General features: G+C 43.2%; 1 protein-coding gene across 1 annotated transcript in view; it reads right to left on the reverse strand.

Moving 5' to 3' along the window:
- ST3GAL1 (ST3 beta-galactoside alpha-2,3-sialyltransferase 1) overlaps positions 1–18,801 on the reverse strand; it is a 243,742-nt gene that overhangs the window by 47,514 nt on the left and 177,427 nt on the right. The window contains exon 4 of the mRNA XM_089685950.1: positions 964–1,157. Within this exon, the coding sequence (XP_089542076.1) occupies positions 964–1,157 (194 nt within the window). The remainder of the gene's footprint in view (positions 1–963; positions 1,158–18,801) is intronic.

Below are 18,801 nucleotides of genomic sequence, written 5' to 3' on the forward strand. Positions count from 1 at the left end.
ACTGCATCCCAGCAGCACCAACAGACTCAGCTGCATCTTCACTGTACTCACCCGCAGCTCCACTGCATCCCAGCAGCACCCACAGACTTGGCTGCATGTTCACTACACTCCCCTGCAGCTCAACTGCACCCCAGCAGCACCCACAGACTTGGCTGCATCTTCACTACACTCACCTGCAGCCCCACTGCCCCCAGCAGCACCCATAGCCCCAGCTGCATCTTCACTGTACTCACTCTCCGCTCAACTGCACCCCAGCAGCACCCGCAGACTCGGCTGCATCTTCACTACACTCACCTGCAGCTCCACTGCACCCCAGCAGCATCCACAGACTCTGCTTATCTGCACTGCACACACCCGCAGCTCCACTTCACCCCAGCAGCATCTACAGACTCTGCTGCATCTCAGCTACACCCACAGACTCTGCTGCATCTTCATTGTACTCACCCACAGCTCCACTGCACCCCAGCAGCACCTACAGATTCTGCTGCATCTCTACCACACTTGCTTCCCCCATGTATCTCAGCTACATCTAAACACTCTGCTACAGCTAAGGCTCTACTGCACCCCAACTGCATTCACAGTCTGAGCCTCACCAGTGTCATCTCTGCACCTGCAGGCTCCTGCCTCACTCCTGCCTCCATATGCTCTATACCTCGTGCCTCTTCCATGATCTGGTTTCCTGGCTTCCAGCACCAACCCTTCTCCAAACTCCTACAAGGGGCCACCTAGCAGAACACCAGCTACCCCTTAGATTCCACATGCAGTAAATGCCGCGCACAGGGGAGCATGGTCCACAGTAACAAGAAACAAAGAACAGACATTGTCAATATCCAAGGATCAGACTCTCAGCCCACTCCTATGCAGGAGAAGTGGAATGAAAGTGTAAACATGTCCTGGAGGGATTGGAACAAATCTACGGGGGTGGCAGGAATTCATAAAACCCTGTAAGGTCGGCTATCTCACCTGAATACAAAGTCGTGGGAGTCAATGTCTGGTCCGTAGTGTGATTCTTTAAGATTCCCCGAATTCCCCACCACAGCGCATTTTCGGCACTGGTTCGGACTCCGCTCTAACATGCAGGTCTCAGCCAGAATTACTCTAAACAACTCTTCAAGGGCTTTGTTGATATCCATGGGGTTCTTTTCACCCTGTAGTCTCTGTTGGTGGAAATAAAAAAAAGAATGGATGCATGAAATCCAGTTCAATTCATTCATACACTGACGCGCTTCATGATCAACATTTCTCACTTGAAGTGCATCATCAGGCAAAATTTGAACATTTACACTTGCCGCTAACATGGTTCCTCTGAAAAGCAATCATAGATGACATTTGATAGGAGGCTCGATGGCAATATGTCACCTTCTGGATGCTGGTTTCAACCATTGAAAGCCTAGAGCACCACAGCAGGGGCGGACTGACAACTCATGGGGCCCCTGGGCAATAGGGAATCATGGGGCCCCTGTGTCCTTGCCCAAACTCAAAAAAGCCTATGAAAAAGGTACCAGGGGCATCTCATGGGACCCCCTACTGACCCCGGGCCCTCGGGCAGTGCCCGAGTTTCCAAATGGTCAGTCCGCCCCTGCACCACAGTATTACACGAGGTCTCTCTGCGGAGGCCTGACCCCTGCCATGTCCAACGTACAGCTTTGAAATCAGCCAAGCTCCTGCTGATTGGACAGCTTGGCAGGGAAACAGAAGGTGACAAAGGTCAATGAATAAGGGAAGACAATGGATAGTAAGGGAAGGTGGTGAATGGAAAAAAAAAAGGTTATAAAGGATAATGAAAGTTGATGGGTCTGTAGAGAAAGAGAAGATGATAAATGGAAAGGATAACTGAAGGTGATTTAGATTAAGGTAAAGTGTTGAATGGTAAGGTGAGGTGATGAATGCCAAAGAAAACATAAAAGGGAAGGAAAGATTCAGCAAGGGAAAGTAAAATTACAAAGGATAATAAAAAATTGATAATGGTTAGGGAATCAGAATCAGAAAAGGAGATGATGAATAGGGAACTGGAATAGGGAAGGTGATGAAAGGTAGGGGCTAGGAATAGGGAAGGTGATACATGATAATGGAAGATGATGAAGGTCAAGGGAGAATGATAACAGGGAAGAATTACGGACGGTGATAACAGGGAAGAATTACGGACGGTGATAACAGGGAAGTATTACGGACGGTGATAACAGGGAAGAATTACGGAAGGTGATAACAGGGAAGAATTACGGAAGGTGATGTAGAGTAAGGAAAGGCGATGTAGGGTAACAAAAATGAAAAGGGAAGGTGAGGTTCAGTACTGGAAAATCAGCAAAAGCGATTCAGGTAAAGGGAAATGTAAAGGGGAGATGATTAAGGGTTGGAGACCAGAAAAGAAAAGGGATGGTGATAAAGGGTAGGAACCAGAAAAGAAAGGATGATAAAGGGTGTGGAACCAAAAGAATAGGGGACCAGAGTAGGGAAGGTGATGAAAGGTAGGGGCTAAGAATAGGGAAAGCGATACACGATAATGGAAGATGATGAAGGTCAAGGGAAAGGGAGAATGATAGCAAGAAGGGAATACGAAAGGTAATCTAGAGTAAGGGAAGAGTATGAACAATGAAAAAAGAAAGTGAGGTTCAGTAAGGGAAAGTAAAAGTGATTAGGGGAAAGGAAAATTAAAATGGAGGATGATTAAGGGTGGGGACCAGAAAAGAAAATAGAAGGTGAAATAAAATGGTGATACACATGTTGGGAACCAAAAACGTGAAGGTGATGATTAAGAGTAGGGGACTAGAAAATAAAAGGGAAGGTGATGAACGGTAGGGAACCAGTAAAGAAAGGGTAATAAAAGTTGGGGAACCAGAAAAGGAGAGGTGATGAAGAATAGGGAGTCACAATAGGGAAAGCGATGAAAAGAACAGGAATAGAATAGAGAAGGTGATACAGGGTAATAAAAAATGATGAAGGTCATGGTAAAGGGAACATGATAATGGTGAAGGATTATGGAAGGAGATGTAGAGTAAGGGCAGGTGATGAAGGGTAACAAAAATGAAAAAGGGAAGTTGCGATTTAGTAAGGGAAAGGAAAAGTGATTAAGGAAAAGGAAAATAAAAAGAAGGGATAATAAAAATGTGACAAAGGTTAGGGAACCGGAAGCAGAGAAGGTAATGAAGAACAGGGGACCGGAATATGGAAGGCGATGAAGGTAGTGGCCAAGAATAAGGAAGGTGATAGAGGATAAAGGAAGATGATGAAGGTCAAGGGAAAGGGAGAATGATAACAGGGAAGAATTACGGAAGGTGATGTAGAGTAATGGAAGGCGATGAACAATAATGAACATGAAAAAAGAAAAATGAGGTTCAGTAAGGGAAAGTAAAAGTGATTGGGGAAAGGAAAATGAAAATGGGGGATTTTCAAGTATAGGGGACTAGAAAAGAAAAGGTGATAAAGGTTGGGGAACCAGAAAAGTAAAGTAAGGGGAAGATAATGAAAAAAGGGGACCAGATTAGGGAAGGACTTGAAAAGCAGGGAACTAGCATAGAGAAGATGATATTTGTTGTGTGCCAAATATAGGTGATGAAGTGTAGGGGACCAGAATAGGAAACGTGATGAAGTGTAGGGGACCAGAATAAGAAAGGTAATGAAGTGTAGGGGACCAGAATAGGAAATGTGATGAAGTGTAGGGGACCAGAATAGGAAATGTGATGAAGTGTAGGGAACCAGAATAGGAAATGTGATGAAGTGTAGGGGACCAGAATAGGAAAAGTGATGAAGTGTAGGGGACCAGAATAGGAAATGTGATGAAGTGTAGGGGACCAGAATAGGAAATGTGATGAAGTGTAGGGAACCAGAATAGGAAATGTGATGAAGTGTAGGGGACCAGAATAGGAAAAGTGATGAAGTGTAGGGGACCAGAATAGGAAACGTGATGAAGGGTAGGGAACCTGAAAAGGGAAGGTGATGAAGGGTAGGGAACCTGAAAAGGGAAGGTGATGAAGGGTAGGGAACCTGAAAAGGGAAGATAATGAAGGGTAGGAGACCAGAATAGGAAACGTGATGAAGTGTAGGGGACCAGAATAGGAAATGTTATGAAGTGTAGGGGACCAGAATAGGAAACGTGATGAAGTGTAGGGGACCAGAATAGGAAATGTGATGAAGTATAGGGGATCAGAATAGGAAATGTGATGAAGTGTAGGGGACCAGAATAGGAAACGTGATGAAGTGTAGGGGACCAGAATAGGAAATGTGATGCAGTATAGGGGATCAGAATAGGAAATGTGATGAAGTGTAGGGGACCAGAATAGGAAATGTGATGAAGTATAGGGGATCAGAATAGGAAATGTGATGAAGTGTAGGGGATCAGAATAGGAAATGTGATGAAGTGTAGGGGACCAGAATAGGAAACGTGATGAAGGGTAGGGAACCTGAAAGGGAAGATTATGAAGGGTAGGGAACCTGAAAAAGAAAGATGATGAAGGGTAGGAGACCAGAATAGGGAAGGTGGTGAAGGGTAGGGGACCTGAATAGAGAAGGCTATGAAGAATAGAGGACCATAATTGAGGACGTGCTGAAGGGTTTGGAGCTGGAACAGGGAATATGACAAAGAGTAGGGGACCAGAAAAAAAGAAGATGAATAAAGGTAACAAGTTAAATGGATAGAAAAGACTAGGTTTAGGGTTGAAATAACAGGGTGAGGGAGAAAGAAGGAGAAAATAACAAAATTAAGAGGAAATAATAAGCTGAAGCCTGGCCACAGTATAAAAGCAACATCTTGTTTCTTAGACCCCACTCACGAATAACTGATTTTGTGTTATTTTGAAAATGTTTCATGCCACGTTTTATCATCATTTCGATCCTGTGATTGTTTCCAGGCATTTCCTGTTAGAGGCAGCAGTTGGGGTGGGGGAGGATTGTGCCGCTACGTCTACAGGAATGTGATATACAATAAATGCAGGATCTGGAATTACATTCCCATGCAACCTTAGCATTGCAACCCCGCAAGCAAATGCCACGTGTGTCGAGATGTCAATCTGTCAAAGGTGGCAGAAACTGCAGGGGTCAAAGATATATTAACCTGAAATAAAATAAAAGTCTCAAACCACAAGTGTGTGTGGAGGAAGCATCTACTGACTACAGGCAAGATAGGACTTGGCTTTCATACCTGTGTTATTCCTGATTATAGTCAGCTGCCAAGGGATCATGCTGAAGGCACTGCAGATGTTGGCATGCAAACCTAAAGAGATTCTTTCACCTTTAGTGGCTATTACTCCCATTCCCAGGCCCAGTTATAGTCACCTTCACAGTGCTCATCCACAAAATAGTCAAAGCCTCTGGGTATGGGGCAACATAATGACCTCCTCCTGTGATGCAGCTCTCTATCACATGATTGATGGGTGATGTCATTGCTCCCTGTAAACTTGGGCACCAGTTGACCGCTGGTATTTTGTGGTGACTGTAACAAAGGAAGGATCTGTAGGAGACTGCTGTGAAAGTGAGTGGTTTGGTGGGCTTTAAGGCCTGTGTCGGTGGGCTTTGGCTCGTGTCAAATTTTGCATTTCAATACAAGTCTATGGGAATGCAAAACCTGTTTGAAGCAGTTTGAAGAGTAAGGATCGGCTTGGGTTTGGTCAGAACTCATTTTCAACCGAACTGTGAAGGAAGTGGTCGGTTCTGGCCCAATCGGCAGCTGTGACAAGGGCATTCCCTGCCTCGCAGCTGCACATACAAAAAGGGGTGGAAATGCTTGCAACACCATTGATCTAATATGGTCCCATGGCCATATTGGCTCAGTGTCATTATCATTTCCATGTGGCCATATTAGGTCAATGATGTGACAATCATCTCTGGACCTGCAGCTGCTGGGTGGGAATGTCCAGGCTGCAGCTCATTTGGCTTGGCACTGGCAGCTTCCTTCCAGGTTTAGACTAAACCCAAGCTCATCGTTGATAAGGTCAAATGCACCTGTCAACGAGTTCTGAATGATCTTCTAAAACTGAGGTCAACCTGATGCCATCAACTCAAGCCCAAAGCCTGTTGACACAGCAGATGCAGGATCCTTCTGGGTTTAGACTGAACCCAAGCTCACCCTTGGTCAAGTCAAATGCGCCTGTCAACAAGTTCTGAATGATCTAAAACTGATGTCAACCTGATGCCATCAATCCAAGCCCAAAGACTGTCAACACAGACCCTTTAAAGGGACCCTGTGACTTTACCAGAATGGATTATTAACAATGTCTATTTAGGTGTTTATTTAGAGCAGCCTGTTACTGGGGTGCATTATTTTAGAAAAAGCACCCTTCCTCTCCTCTGGGCTACCAATCAGCAATGATTTCACCATGCTTTGAACCCAACAGGACCCCAAGGAGGGCAGGAAATTTGGGACACAGTGCGGTAAAGAAAAAAGTTGATGAACAGTAAGGGGAGGTGACGTATTGTAAAGGAAGGAGACAAGGATAATGGAAGTCGAAACTTGAATGTTAAAATTGAAAAGTTCAGGGGAAAGGGAAAATTATAAATGGAAAGGATAAGGGAAGGGAAGGTAAACTAATGGTAAAGGATGAAGGGTAAAGAAAAATGGAAGGCAGTGAGAAGGGGATGGAAAGTAATGAAAAGGGAAGGTGATGTTCAGCAAGGAAAGGAAAAGTGATTAAGGGAATTGAAAATGAAAAGAAGGGATAAAAATGGGCGGAGGACCACTAAAGGAAAGGTGATGAAGGGTAGACAACCAAAAAGGGTGCTAAGGGGTGGGAAACAAGAAAAGGGAAGGTGATGAAGAATAAGGGATCACAACAGGGAAGGCAATGAAAAATAGATGACTACAATAGAGAAGGTGATAAAGGGAAATGGAAGATGATGAAGGTCAGGGGAAATGGAAGATGGCAAAGGGGAAGGATTACAGAAGGTGATGAAAAGTATGGGAAGGTGATGAAGGGTAATGAAAATGAAAAGTGAAGGTGAGAATTAGTAATGGAAAGGAAAATGTGACTAAAGTAGAACTATAGGCAAAACAATTTTTTTCCATTTTTGATAGAGCAAGGGAGGGTTATAACCAATCAGATTTTTTTGCCATCTGTGTCCCATTGCAGAGATCTCCTTCACTTCCTGTCCCATAGCCAAACAAAATGTTAGAGAAAATCCCTACAAATTAAGGGAATCCCTTGGGGATGCCTGGGTCACCAGAAATAGTGCCCCATTGGAAGATTTCCCCTCTAACACTTTTCTGGGGACAACCTAAAGTTTGGTATTTTCTTTTACATTCACTTTCAGTGATAAACAGGAAAAATAGATGGGGTGAATATCCTTAATGGATGCATAGACAACAATGACAACTGAGAGGGGTTCTAATCCCTCTGCACTCTATCCAAAACTAAAAGAAAGTTCTGCCTTTAGTTATACTTTAAGAGAAAGGAAAATGAAAAGAGAGGATGATGATGGGTAGGTGACCAGTAAAGGGAAGGTGATGGAGGACAGACAAGTAGAAAAGGGAAAGGGTGATAAAGGATGGGGGACCAGAATAGAGAAAGTGATGAAGAATAAGGGACCGGAATCAGGAAGACAATGATAAGCTGGGGAAGATGATGAAGGTCAAGGGAAAGGGATGATGGTAAAGGGGAAGGCTTACAGAAGGTGATGCACAGTAAAGCAAGGGAAAGGAAAAATGATCAAGGGAAAGGAAAATGAAAAGAGGATGAAGATGGGTATGAGACCAGTAAAGGGAAGGTGATGGAGGACAGACAACTAACAAAGGGAAAGGGTGATAAAGGGTGGGGGACCAGAATACAGAAAGTGATGAAGAATAAGGGACCAGAATCAGGAAGGCGATGATAAGTTGGGGAAGTTGATGAAGGTCAAGGGAAAAGGATGATGGTAAAAGGGAAGGCTTACAGAAGGTGAAGCACAGTAAAGCAAGGGAAAGGAAAAGTGATTAAGGGAAAGGAAAATGAAAAGAGGATGAAGATGGGTATGGGACCAGTAAAGGGAAGGTGATGGAGGACAGACAACTAACAAAGAGGGTGATAAAGGGAAGGGGACCAGAATAGAGAAAGTGATGAAGAATAAGGGACCGGAATCAGGAAGGTGATGATAAGTTGGGGAAGATGATGAAGGTCAAGGGAAAGGGATGATGGTAAAGGGGAAGGCTTACAGAAGGTGATGCACAGTAAAGCAAAGGAAAGGAAAAATGATTAAGGGAAAGGAAAATTAAAAGAGGATGAAGATGGGTATGGGACCAGTAAAGGGCAGACAACCAGAAAGGGAAAGGGTGATGAAGCTTGGGGAATTTGATGGGGAAGTGGATGGAATACGGAAGGTGAGGGAGAGTAAGGGAAGGCCACGAAGGGTAACAGAAATGAAAAGGTAAGGTGAGGTTTAGTAAGGGAAAAAAAAAGTAGAGGAATGGAAGGTGATGACTGGTAAGGGAAAGTTGTAGGGTAAGGAAATGGCTCCCAATCACCAATGATTCCATCACACTTAGTAGTGGGGAGGTGAGGAGAGAAGTTCTGGACACTTGAGGAGGGAAGGAGTGTGACTATGTGAAATCTAGTTTCCATAATAAGAATCCTTGCATTTTCAGGGTAATGGGACACTCTAAAAAAAGGGTCAGGTTTCCATTACAATCTGAAAGCAGCGGTCCGAGTTCATGGGCACAAGCTTCCTTTAAAGGGAAGCATACTGGAAAAGAATAAAGAAAATTGATGAGCGATAAAAAGAATATGAAAAGGGAATGGGGAGGAATTATTGGTAATGGAAAGCAAACAGGAGATAATGAAATTAGACAACATTCATAGATGACTAAATTTTCCTTTTCAATCATTTCCACACTAATAAAGTTTTGTTTATGAAATGATGTATCTTATTTGATTAATATTAATTTGTTTAGAAGTATGATCAGAAAAGCGTGAAGGTAACTGACAAGACAGCGAGCTCAGAAGTCGGGAGCACAAAGTAAAGACTCACATTCAGTGGCAGCTAAACATCCTTTCTTATGTTTTCAGGTTTTAATTAGATGCAATGACAAAAAGCAGAACACGGGAAGATACGAATCCATATGTCGCTGTCACATCGTCACTTAAAATAACATCGGGCCATATCTGTACGCTACGTCGTATTTCTGTCAGCGACAGCGGCCAATTACCCAAAGCACACACATCTATTATTAGCGGCACAGGTGGAAAGGGGCAAATGGTTGCTTGGGGGGCCACCCGTGTCAGGTTAAAGGGCCATTGCACTCACGGATCGCGTTTTGTAAAAAAAAAAAAATATATCAGTTTTAATTACATGTCTGCCTGAGGAAGGAATAGGAGAATTAACTGTTATAATAAATCTTGTATGAATTATTATTTGAAAAGGTTGAAATAATTACAAGAAAGTCTATACAATGCTGATGCCAGAGAACAAAATTAGTGCTGACACTTTTGGAATGTACAAGTGGGGGAGGGGGTCACATTCCCCCAAGGCTGACAAAATCACCATGTATAGGTGTCCAGATTACTGATCTTAAGCCCATTTTTGGGCAAAGCTCTTCTCCCTCCCATCCCCCTCTCACCCATTCAACAGTTAACAGCCAGTGCCATTTGTAGGAGTGACAACTGGTGGTCCTAGTGCAGCAATTTGTATTGGACTGCTGGTCACCTCTTTGTCACACCATCACATCACTGCAGTCTTCTGGATATTGAGGGAATCCTGCCACTGGACAGCCAAAAGGAAGTCTAAGAGGTAGTAGTGGAGGGGCACACTGGACATTGATTTGCACAGGTCATCAAACATGCAAACAATAAAAAGAAAAATTCCCAGCTCAACTTACTGACCAGCCTGCTACCAACCGATTGTCATGTCCAGGGGCGGACTGACAACTCATGGGGCCCCCGGGCAATAGGGGATCATGGGGCCCCTGTGTCCTTGCCCAAACTCAAAAAAGCCTATGAAAAAGGTACCAGGGGCATCTCATGGGGCCCCCTACTGGCCCGGGCCCTTGGTCAGTGCCCGAGTTTCCAAATGGTCAGTCCGCCCCTGGTCATGTCTAACCCCTGTTTTTAATGCAAACTAATAGAGAGGAAAACTCAGTTGGTTGCAGGTTGGTAGGTAAGTTGAGCTGGGAAGTTTTCTTGTTAGACATGCGTCACCCTTCCATGTACCCCTTGCTGTGAAGGCCAGTTATAGACTGGGGCAGCGGCCATTTGTTTGTACTATCAAAATGCAAACAGGGCCATTACTGAAGCCCAATTGGCCTGTATTCAGCAGCTCACCACACATACAGCCTCCTCCCACCCCAGGAGAGGACATTCATTCCAGTTGAGAAATCCAAGTGTTCTAGGTCAAAGTCCATTTAACATTCTGCCACATCACCCAGCCCTGATAAAGGGGGATAGTGTGGCCCTAGTTGAACAATAAAGACATTGGACTCCCAAGGATATTGATTTTGGCACTCTCTTTAAACCAATTAAACTCAAAGCCAAAATGAAGTATGCCCATCAGCCAGGCATGGATGTGAACACCCAACGGAGGACCCTCCTACCTTACAATAAGGAAGATAGAAAACTCAGGTCCCAGAGAATCATATTTATTATTTATTTCAGATACTTCTATAGCGCTGTCAATTTACGCAGCACTTTACATACATATTGTACATTCACATCAGTCCCTAACCCTCAAGGGGCGTACAATCTAAGGTCCCTAACTCACATTCATACATACACATACTAGGGACAATTTAGACAGGAGCCAATTAACCTACCAGCATGTCTTTGGAGTGTGGGAGGAAACCAGAGTACCCCGAGGAAACACAAGCACAGGGAGAACATGCAAACTCCATGTAGGACAGTGTTTCTCAACTCCAGTCCTCATGGACCCCCAACAGGTCATGTTTTCAGGATTTCCATTATTTTGCACAGGTGATTTGATCAGTTTCACTGCCTTAGTAATTACCACAGCTGTTTCATCTGAGGGAAATCCTGAAAACATGACCTGTTGGGGGTCCATGAGGACTGGAGTTGAGAAACACTGATGTAGGAGGTGCCATGGTCGGAATTGAACCCATGACCCACTTACTGCAAGGCAGACGTGCTAACCACTAAGCCACTGTGCCGACCAAGGACTTAGGGAAGTATTTTGAGATTTATTTTATTTATTTCAGGTACTTATATAGCACCGTCAATTTACACAGCACTTTACATATATATTGTACATTCACATCAGTCCCTAACCCTCAAGGGGTGTACAATCTAAGGTCCCTAACTCACATTCATACATACACATACTAGGGACAATTTGGACAGGAATCAATTCACCTGTCTTTGGAGTGTGGGAGGAAACTGGAGGAAACCCACAAAGGCACAGGGAGAACATGCAAACTCCAGGCAGGTGGTGCCATGGTTGGGATTTGAACCAATGACCCTGGTACTGCCAGGCAGAAGTGATAACCACTGTGATTAAATTTTTTGTACAAATTCAGCAATTAGTTGGGGCATATGGGGAGCTATGCCCAGAGTTCAGAGTGGACATTTTTGCTTTAAAGCTTCCAACTTCTAACAGCACATACCCATCTTCACTCTCCAGAGACTCCGTTCAGCTGCTCAGAGCAGGATAATCCACATGTTATAAGCTATGAGCTGCTGAAGTCATAGGTTACACAGGGCTATGAATGAACCCCATAAAATAGTGCTGGTACTACCACGTGGTATGAGTTCCATGCTTTGATTTATTCCTTCCAACCCTAGCAGCACATACTCACCTTCACTCCCCAGGTGGTCTATTCAGCTGCTCAGAGGAGAATAAGCTGCATTGTGTTAGCTATGACCTACTGAGGTCATTGGTTACTGGGGGCTATGAACCTACCCCATGTAATAATTGGAGCTTGGAGATTGGCCCAGTGCTGCCCAATGCTGAGTGGTACATTCACTACTATACACCGATGCACTGGGTATTTTCTCCAGTGGCTGAATGGAGTGGTTAAGGAGCAATAGGAAGGTCTATGCTGCAGGGGGAATAAAACAAACCTTTTGCCATGGGTTGAGGTTTGCATAAAAATGGAACTAAATTCTGTGTGGGGGTGAGCCTGTACCATAATGGCCAGAGCACTTACCTATCAGTGTGTCCTTCTCTACTTACAGTATGACAGTTCCAGCCTTCAGTCGCTCAATTTATTGACACCTCCGATATCCCCCCAGTGACTATTTGATGACTACTAGATTGTACACCCCTTGAGGGTTAGGGACCGTAGATTGTACGCCCCTTGAGGGTGAGGAACCTTAGATTGTACGCCCCTTGAGGGTTAGGGACCTTAGATTGTACACACCTTGAGGGTTAGGGACCTTAGATTGTACACACCTTGAGGGTTAGGGACCGTAGATTGTACACACCTTGAGGGTTAGGGACCGTAGATTGTACGCCCCTTGAGGGTTAGGGACCTTAGATTGTACGCCCCTTGAGGGTTAGGGACCTTAGATTGTACGCCCCTTGAGGGTTAGGGACTGATGTGAATGTACAATATATATGTAAAGCGCTGTGTAAATTGACGGCGCTATATTAGTACCTGAAATAAATAAATAAAGCCTCAGCCGAGCTGTTAAAGGATCAGAGAATAACAGTTAGTGGGTTCACAGCAGTAAATGCTGTTAATTAACAAAAGGCAGTACATGCATGCCACATTGTACAGGATAAATAGCCGAATGCGTGTGCGCTGCTAAGAACATGACACAACTTTGTGTGCTAAAACAAAATAAAGGCATTATATTGTAGTTTAATTCTTCACCAAAAATCTCATACTAGATATATATATGTGTGTATGTGTGTGTGTATGTGTAGTATGAGATTTTTGGTGAAGAATTAAAGCACAATATAATGCCTTTATATACATATACAGTATATATATATATATATATATATTTATATCAGGGGTGGACTGACAACTCATGGGACCCCCGGGCAATAGGAAATCATGGGGCCCCTGTGTCCTCACCCACACTCAAACCACACCCAAAAAAAGCCTATGAAAGCCTACTGACCCCGGGCCCTTGGGCAGTGCCCAAGAAGCTAAATGGTCAGTCCACCCCTGATATATATATTATTATTATACATATATATATATATACACACATACACTTATTTATTTATGTCAGGTACTTATATAGCACCGTCAATTTAAGCAGCGCTTTACATATATATTGTACATTCACATCAGTCCCTAACCCTCAAGGGGTGTACAATCTAAGGTCCCTAACTCACATTCATACATACACATACTAGGGCCAATTTAGACAGGAGCCAATTAACCTCCCAGCATGTCTATGGAGTGTGGGAGGAAATTGAAGCACCCGGAGGAAACCCATGCAGGCATATGGAGAACATATAGTACTGAGCCTTGGAATGCCCATTAAGGAATGCCCTTAAAATTGAATAAAAAGAATACAAAAAAAAAAAGTTCCAATTGTTAAAGAGGAGGGGGAAGGATGCTAACAAGTGGAACTTCCCCTTTTGGGTGAAGTTCCGCTTTAAGTAAAACCCATTCAGGAGGAATCCCAGAGGTTATCTATTAGGTGGACTTCATTTAGGAGGAACCACAGAAGTTGACTACTAAACCACATTCAGAAGGAATTCCAGAGGTTAACTATTAGGTGGACCTCATTTAAGAGGAACCACAAAGGTTGACTACTATGTAAACCCCATTCAGAAGGAATCCCAGAGGTTAACTATTAGGTGGACCTCATTTAGGAGGAACCACAGAGTTTGACCACTACGTAAACCACATTCAGAAGGAATCCCAGAGGTTAACTATTAGGTGGACCTCATTTAGGAGGAACCACAGAGGTTGACCACTACGTAAACCCCATTCAGAAGGAATCCCAGAGGTTAACTATTAGGTGGACTTCATTTAGGAGGAACCACAGAGGTTGACCACTACGTAAACCCCATTCAGAAGGAATCCCAGAGGTTAACTATTAGGTGGACCTCATTTAGGAGGAACCACAGAGGCTGACTATTACGTAAACCTCATTCAGGAGGAAACCCAGAGGTTCTTGAGTAGTATGTAACCTCATTCTTTACTCTTTTAATTTAAAACTCTCTGCACTCTACTGATCACACCACTTTACAATGGGCTGTAGGTCTAATCATTTTAGTGGGGGTTCCCTGAGACCTGAAAATGATTTCCAGGGTTCCTCCATGGTAAAAAGGTTTACAAAGGCTGGTCTATATGCTCTCTGAGTAATGGTTAGTATACTTCATGTATAGCTTAGCAGGACATTGGGTGTGACATCCTGTACTATGTTATGATATAGAAATCAAAAACATCTACTCATGATGAGCGGTTTGTAAGTTAATTTAGAAGAGAAGAGTAAAGTTGGCCTTAGATCTGTAGAATCTCGTTAGAAAGTTGTCAGCAGGGACAGGGGAGGGGGTTCAAAATTGTTCCCACTGCCAATAATCAACAGCCGGAGATTGGAGTTTTCCGCTAGTACTGCTGGAGTTCCCTGGTGTACCCTAACCACGGTACATAGAAACAGGCTAACTCCCCCCCCCCCCCCCCCCCCCAACGTACAGGACATCACTCAAAGCCTAAGCAACCTATCACCATGCTTAAAGCCAAACTCCAGGCAAACAAATGAAATGCATATATGAGAGATGTTTAACTTGAACAAAGAATTTGTATTTCTGTCCATGCGGTCCTAAAATTTACACAGCTCTGCTACACAGTTTAGCAGGGCAGGAGACCCGATTTTTCAGGTTTTTTTGCAGTTCAGTAGCACATACAGGTCTTGTCCCTCCCCCAGACTGTGCCTGGACAGTGAAAGGAGAAGCAGCCGACTGACAAATTTGTCTCCGTGCCACTCTACTTCTATCAGCATGTTCCTTTTAAGCACATGTGCACTACAGCACAACTGATTGGTTACTTTTGCTGCATCTTCATCTCCCAGTCTGAGCTCTGTTGTACAAGGACGCAGGGGGCTGATAGTGTGACACAATCAGGTACTTACACTGCTTGAATTAAAAATGAGATCTTTAATGGTGCATGCATGAATATAGAGCCCTAGTCAGTTGTGTCTAAGTCTACACAATTCCCATCTTCAAGAAAGTTGGCTTTCTATGGGTCCTTTTGGAGGTCGGGGGGGGGGGGGGGGGACTCGAAGAGGGATTCCTCTTCTATCAGAAGTAAGTGCTGGTGCCCATTCATCCCTGGAAAGAAAGAAAAATCGCTTGATTCCCCCGTCAACACAGTCAGTATTGAAGGGGGAATCCCTTCCGCAGCGCTATTGTGTTCAGCCGGCGGGGAGCCTTCCCCGTTGGCAGAACAAAATGATTACTGCTGGGGGCTCCCACATGGAAGAGAAATATATTTCCAATATATTTATAAAAAAAATTATATATGTGACATTTACAATATATTGGCCTATGCTAATATATATTAACATGTATTTTAAAAAAAATTAAATTTAAATACATTTCCTAAAAGCATATATTTAAAAAATATATATTTTTTAAATATATTCTTCAGATTTTTTTAGCACAAAAAAAAAGTAATTTTAACATATATTTTCTACATATATTTGTAAATGCATTCCAAAAATGTAGATTAACCATTTTCCGCCCGCCCTATGGCCGAATGGCGGTCGGCAAATCTCATCAGCGTTCTGGGTGGACGCCATATGGCGTCCTCCCGCACATGCGCAGATTGCGCTCCTGCAGAGCCGCGCAGCCGATGACAGATCTGAGTATCGGCCCCCGTTGACCTGTGTGCCCAATCACAGCAGGTAACATGACAGTAGTATACAATGGATGGCTTCATTCATGCCATCCATTGTATACTAGTGTCTAGCTGTGAATGGTCACAGCGATCACATGCACATGTCATATGATTAGCTGTGGCCAAATCACAGCTAAGCACAAAAAAAAAAAAAAAACCTGAATGAATCGATGTCATTCATGTAAATGATTGCTTATAGCAAAGTAATTCTTTGCTATAAGATATTGTGTAAAAAAAAAAAAAATACTGTTCACTTCCACAAAGTAGTACAATGTTACTATGGTGAAATATGAAAAAAAAATCTTAAAAAAAGAAAAAAAATTTAATAAAAAATAATAAAAAAATATATATATATTTTTTTTTCATACTGTCACCAGTCAGTGTCCCTGATCACCGCCATGCCAGTTATATGATGAGGCTGTACTGCACTGGTGACAGTATGTAAAAAAAAATAGTGAAACTAATTTTTTTAATGTTTTCATTTTCCGAAACATTATGACAAAAAAAATACTCACCATGCCTCTTATGAAGTACGTTGACCTGTCTACTCTGCAAAAAGGGGTCATTTGGGGGATATCTGTACTGTTCTGACATTCTTGGACCTCAGGAAATTAGATTGGCTGTCAGTACTTCAGGATTGATCAATATTCAGATTTTTACCATAGTTTGTGAACTCTATAACTTTCCTACAAACTAAAAAATACATCCTAATTTGGGTTATTTTCACCAAAGACATGTAGCAGAATACATCTCGGCCTAAATTTATGAAGAACAATTATTTCTTTGCAAACTTTTATAACAGAAACAAAGAAAAACGTGTTTTTTTTTCAAAATGTTTGGTCTTTTTTTGTTAATTTAACAAAAAATAAAAACCCCAGCGGTGATTAAATACCACCAAAAGAAAGCTCTAGTTGTGTGAAGAAAATGATAAAATTTTAGTTTGGGTACAATGTTGTATGACCGCGCAATTGTCATTCAAAGTGTCAGAGCGCTGAAACCTGAAAACTGGCCTGGGCAGGAAGGGGGTAAAACTGCCCGGTATTGAAATGGTTAAATGTATTTTCAAAGACATATATTTGAAAATTGATTTTTAGAAATATTTTTTATATTTTTTTTAATATATAAAAAACGCATACAGTATATACAGTATATACTTTTACATATATTTGTAAATGCATTTCAAAAATGTAGATTAAATGTATTTTTTAAGACATACAGTATATTTGAAAATGTATTTTTAAAAATATTTTTCATATATTTTGTAATGACTCATTTCAACACATAGATATGAAATATATTGAATATGGCCAAAATTGTAGTATTTCAAATATAGGTCAATATATTTGGGAAGAATATTTTTAAAATATACTTAAAATATATTTTTATTCCAGGTGGGCTATAATCGCCAGCAGTAATCACATGGAAAAAAAATCCGACTCTGATCGTACTAAAGTCAAATCAATGGATCGACTTCTGTACATCCAGCCTGCCCATAGATGGAATGAATCTCAGACGCCTCTGCTGAACTGTCTGAGATTCAATCCTTCTATAGTCGGCTTCAGACAGGTACACTTTAAATGATTTTTTAAAATTTTGGCATATGCAGCACATAGGCTAAATGGTTAGCACTTCCCCCTGGCAGTACTCGAGTCGTTGGTTTGAATCCCAACCACAGCACCACCTGCCTGGAGCTTGCATGTTCTCCCTGTGCCTGCGTGGGTTTCCTCTGGGTACTCCAGTTTCCTCCCACACTCCAAAGACATGCTGGTAGGTTAATTGGCTCCTGTCTAAAATTGGCCCTAGTATGTGTATGTATGAATGTGAGTTAGGGACCTTAGATTGTAAGCCCCTCTACATCATAAACCTCTGAAGTCGAATACACAGAATTTCATCAGACCGATCATTCTGTACTGAGCGAGCAATTGAGAGAGATCATTCCTTGCCATCTCAGTACAGATAATTAAAGGAGTCTCACCCTCACATGACTCGCATCCCGTGCAAGCTGTCATCAAAGGTTTATTAAAGGGTCAGTCAATCCAAAGCGGATATTCCAGCCTCAGGAACTCTGTTGGTGAGATCTGACAGCTCTAGAGGGGGTGGTCCTAGATAAGGACCTTCAACATCAAGCTTGTGGATATCCTTCCTAATAAATGTGGACACCAGTGATCCCACCTCTAGATCTTGCCTGTAGAACCATTAATATTCCACTTCCTGTAACAGGGTGACAACGCTGCTCGTCCTACAGTGAAAGTGCACAGATGTGTTGTCACCCTGTGGAAATGTACTATAGTTTTTCATGGATTTTTAGCCCCGGTTTACACTATAGCTCGCATGTGAAATCGCACCGGAACCTCACCGCATTCCTATGCAATTCTGTGCTGTGTGATTTCAGCGCTTTCATTTTGAATGGGTTCAAATCGCACTGCGTAGCACAGACACCATGCAGGCACCTTTTTTTTGAGCTGCACTGGAACCGGATTGCATGATCGTTTTATACCATGTGATCCAGTGCAGGCAAACTTAGTGCGTTTGGGGTGTCACTAGCTTTGAATTGACACAGCCACAGCAGATTGTAAAACACAGTGTGATTGCAATGCGGTGAGGGAAATACACAGGAATTGCAGCGTTTCCGGCACCGCATATGTGTGAACCCAGGCTTAGCTTTACATAGGCGATCCTCCTCTAGTCCATCATGAATGCTGCTGCCAGGCTCATCCCCCTTACCAACCGTTCAGTGTCTGCTACCCCTCTCTGCCAATCCCTCCACTGGCCTCCAATCAGTGTCTGCTACCCCTCTCTGCCAATCCCTCCACTGGCCTCCAATCAGTGTCCTCCACCCCTCTCTGCCAATCCCTCCACTGACCTCCAATCAGTGTCCTCCACCCCTCTCTGCCAATCCCTCCACTGGCCTCCAATCAGTGTCCTCCACCCCTCTCTGCCAATCCCTCCACTGACCTACAATCAGTGTCCTCCACCCCTCTCTGCCAATCCCTCCACTGACCTCCAATCAGTGTCCTCCACCCCTCTCTGCCAATCCCTCCACTGACCTCCAGTCAGTGTCCTCCACCCCTCTCTACCAATCCCTCCACTGA

Source organism: Staurois parvus, unplaced genomic scaffold (assembly GCF_062004578.1).
Source record: "Staurois parvus isolate SC_StPar_1 unplaced genomic scaffold, SC_StPar_1.0 ptg000389l, whole genome shotgun sequence".
In the NCBI taxonomy this organism is placed as follows: domain Eukaryota; kingdom Metazoa; phylum Chordata; class Amphibia; order Anura; family Ranidae; genus Staurois; species Staurois parvus.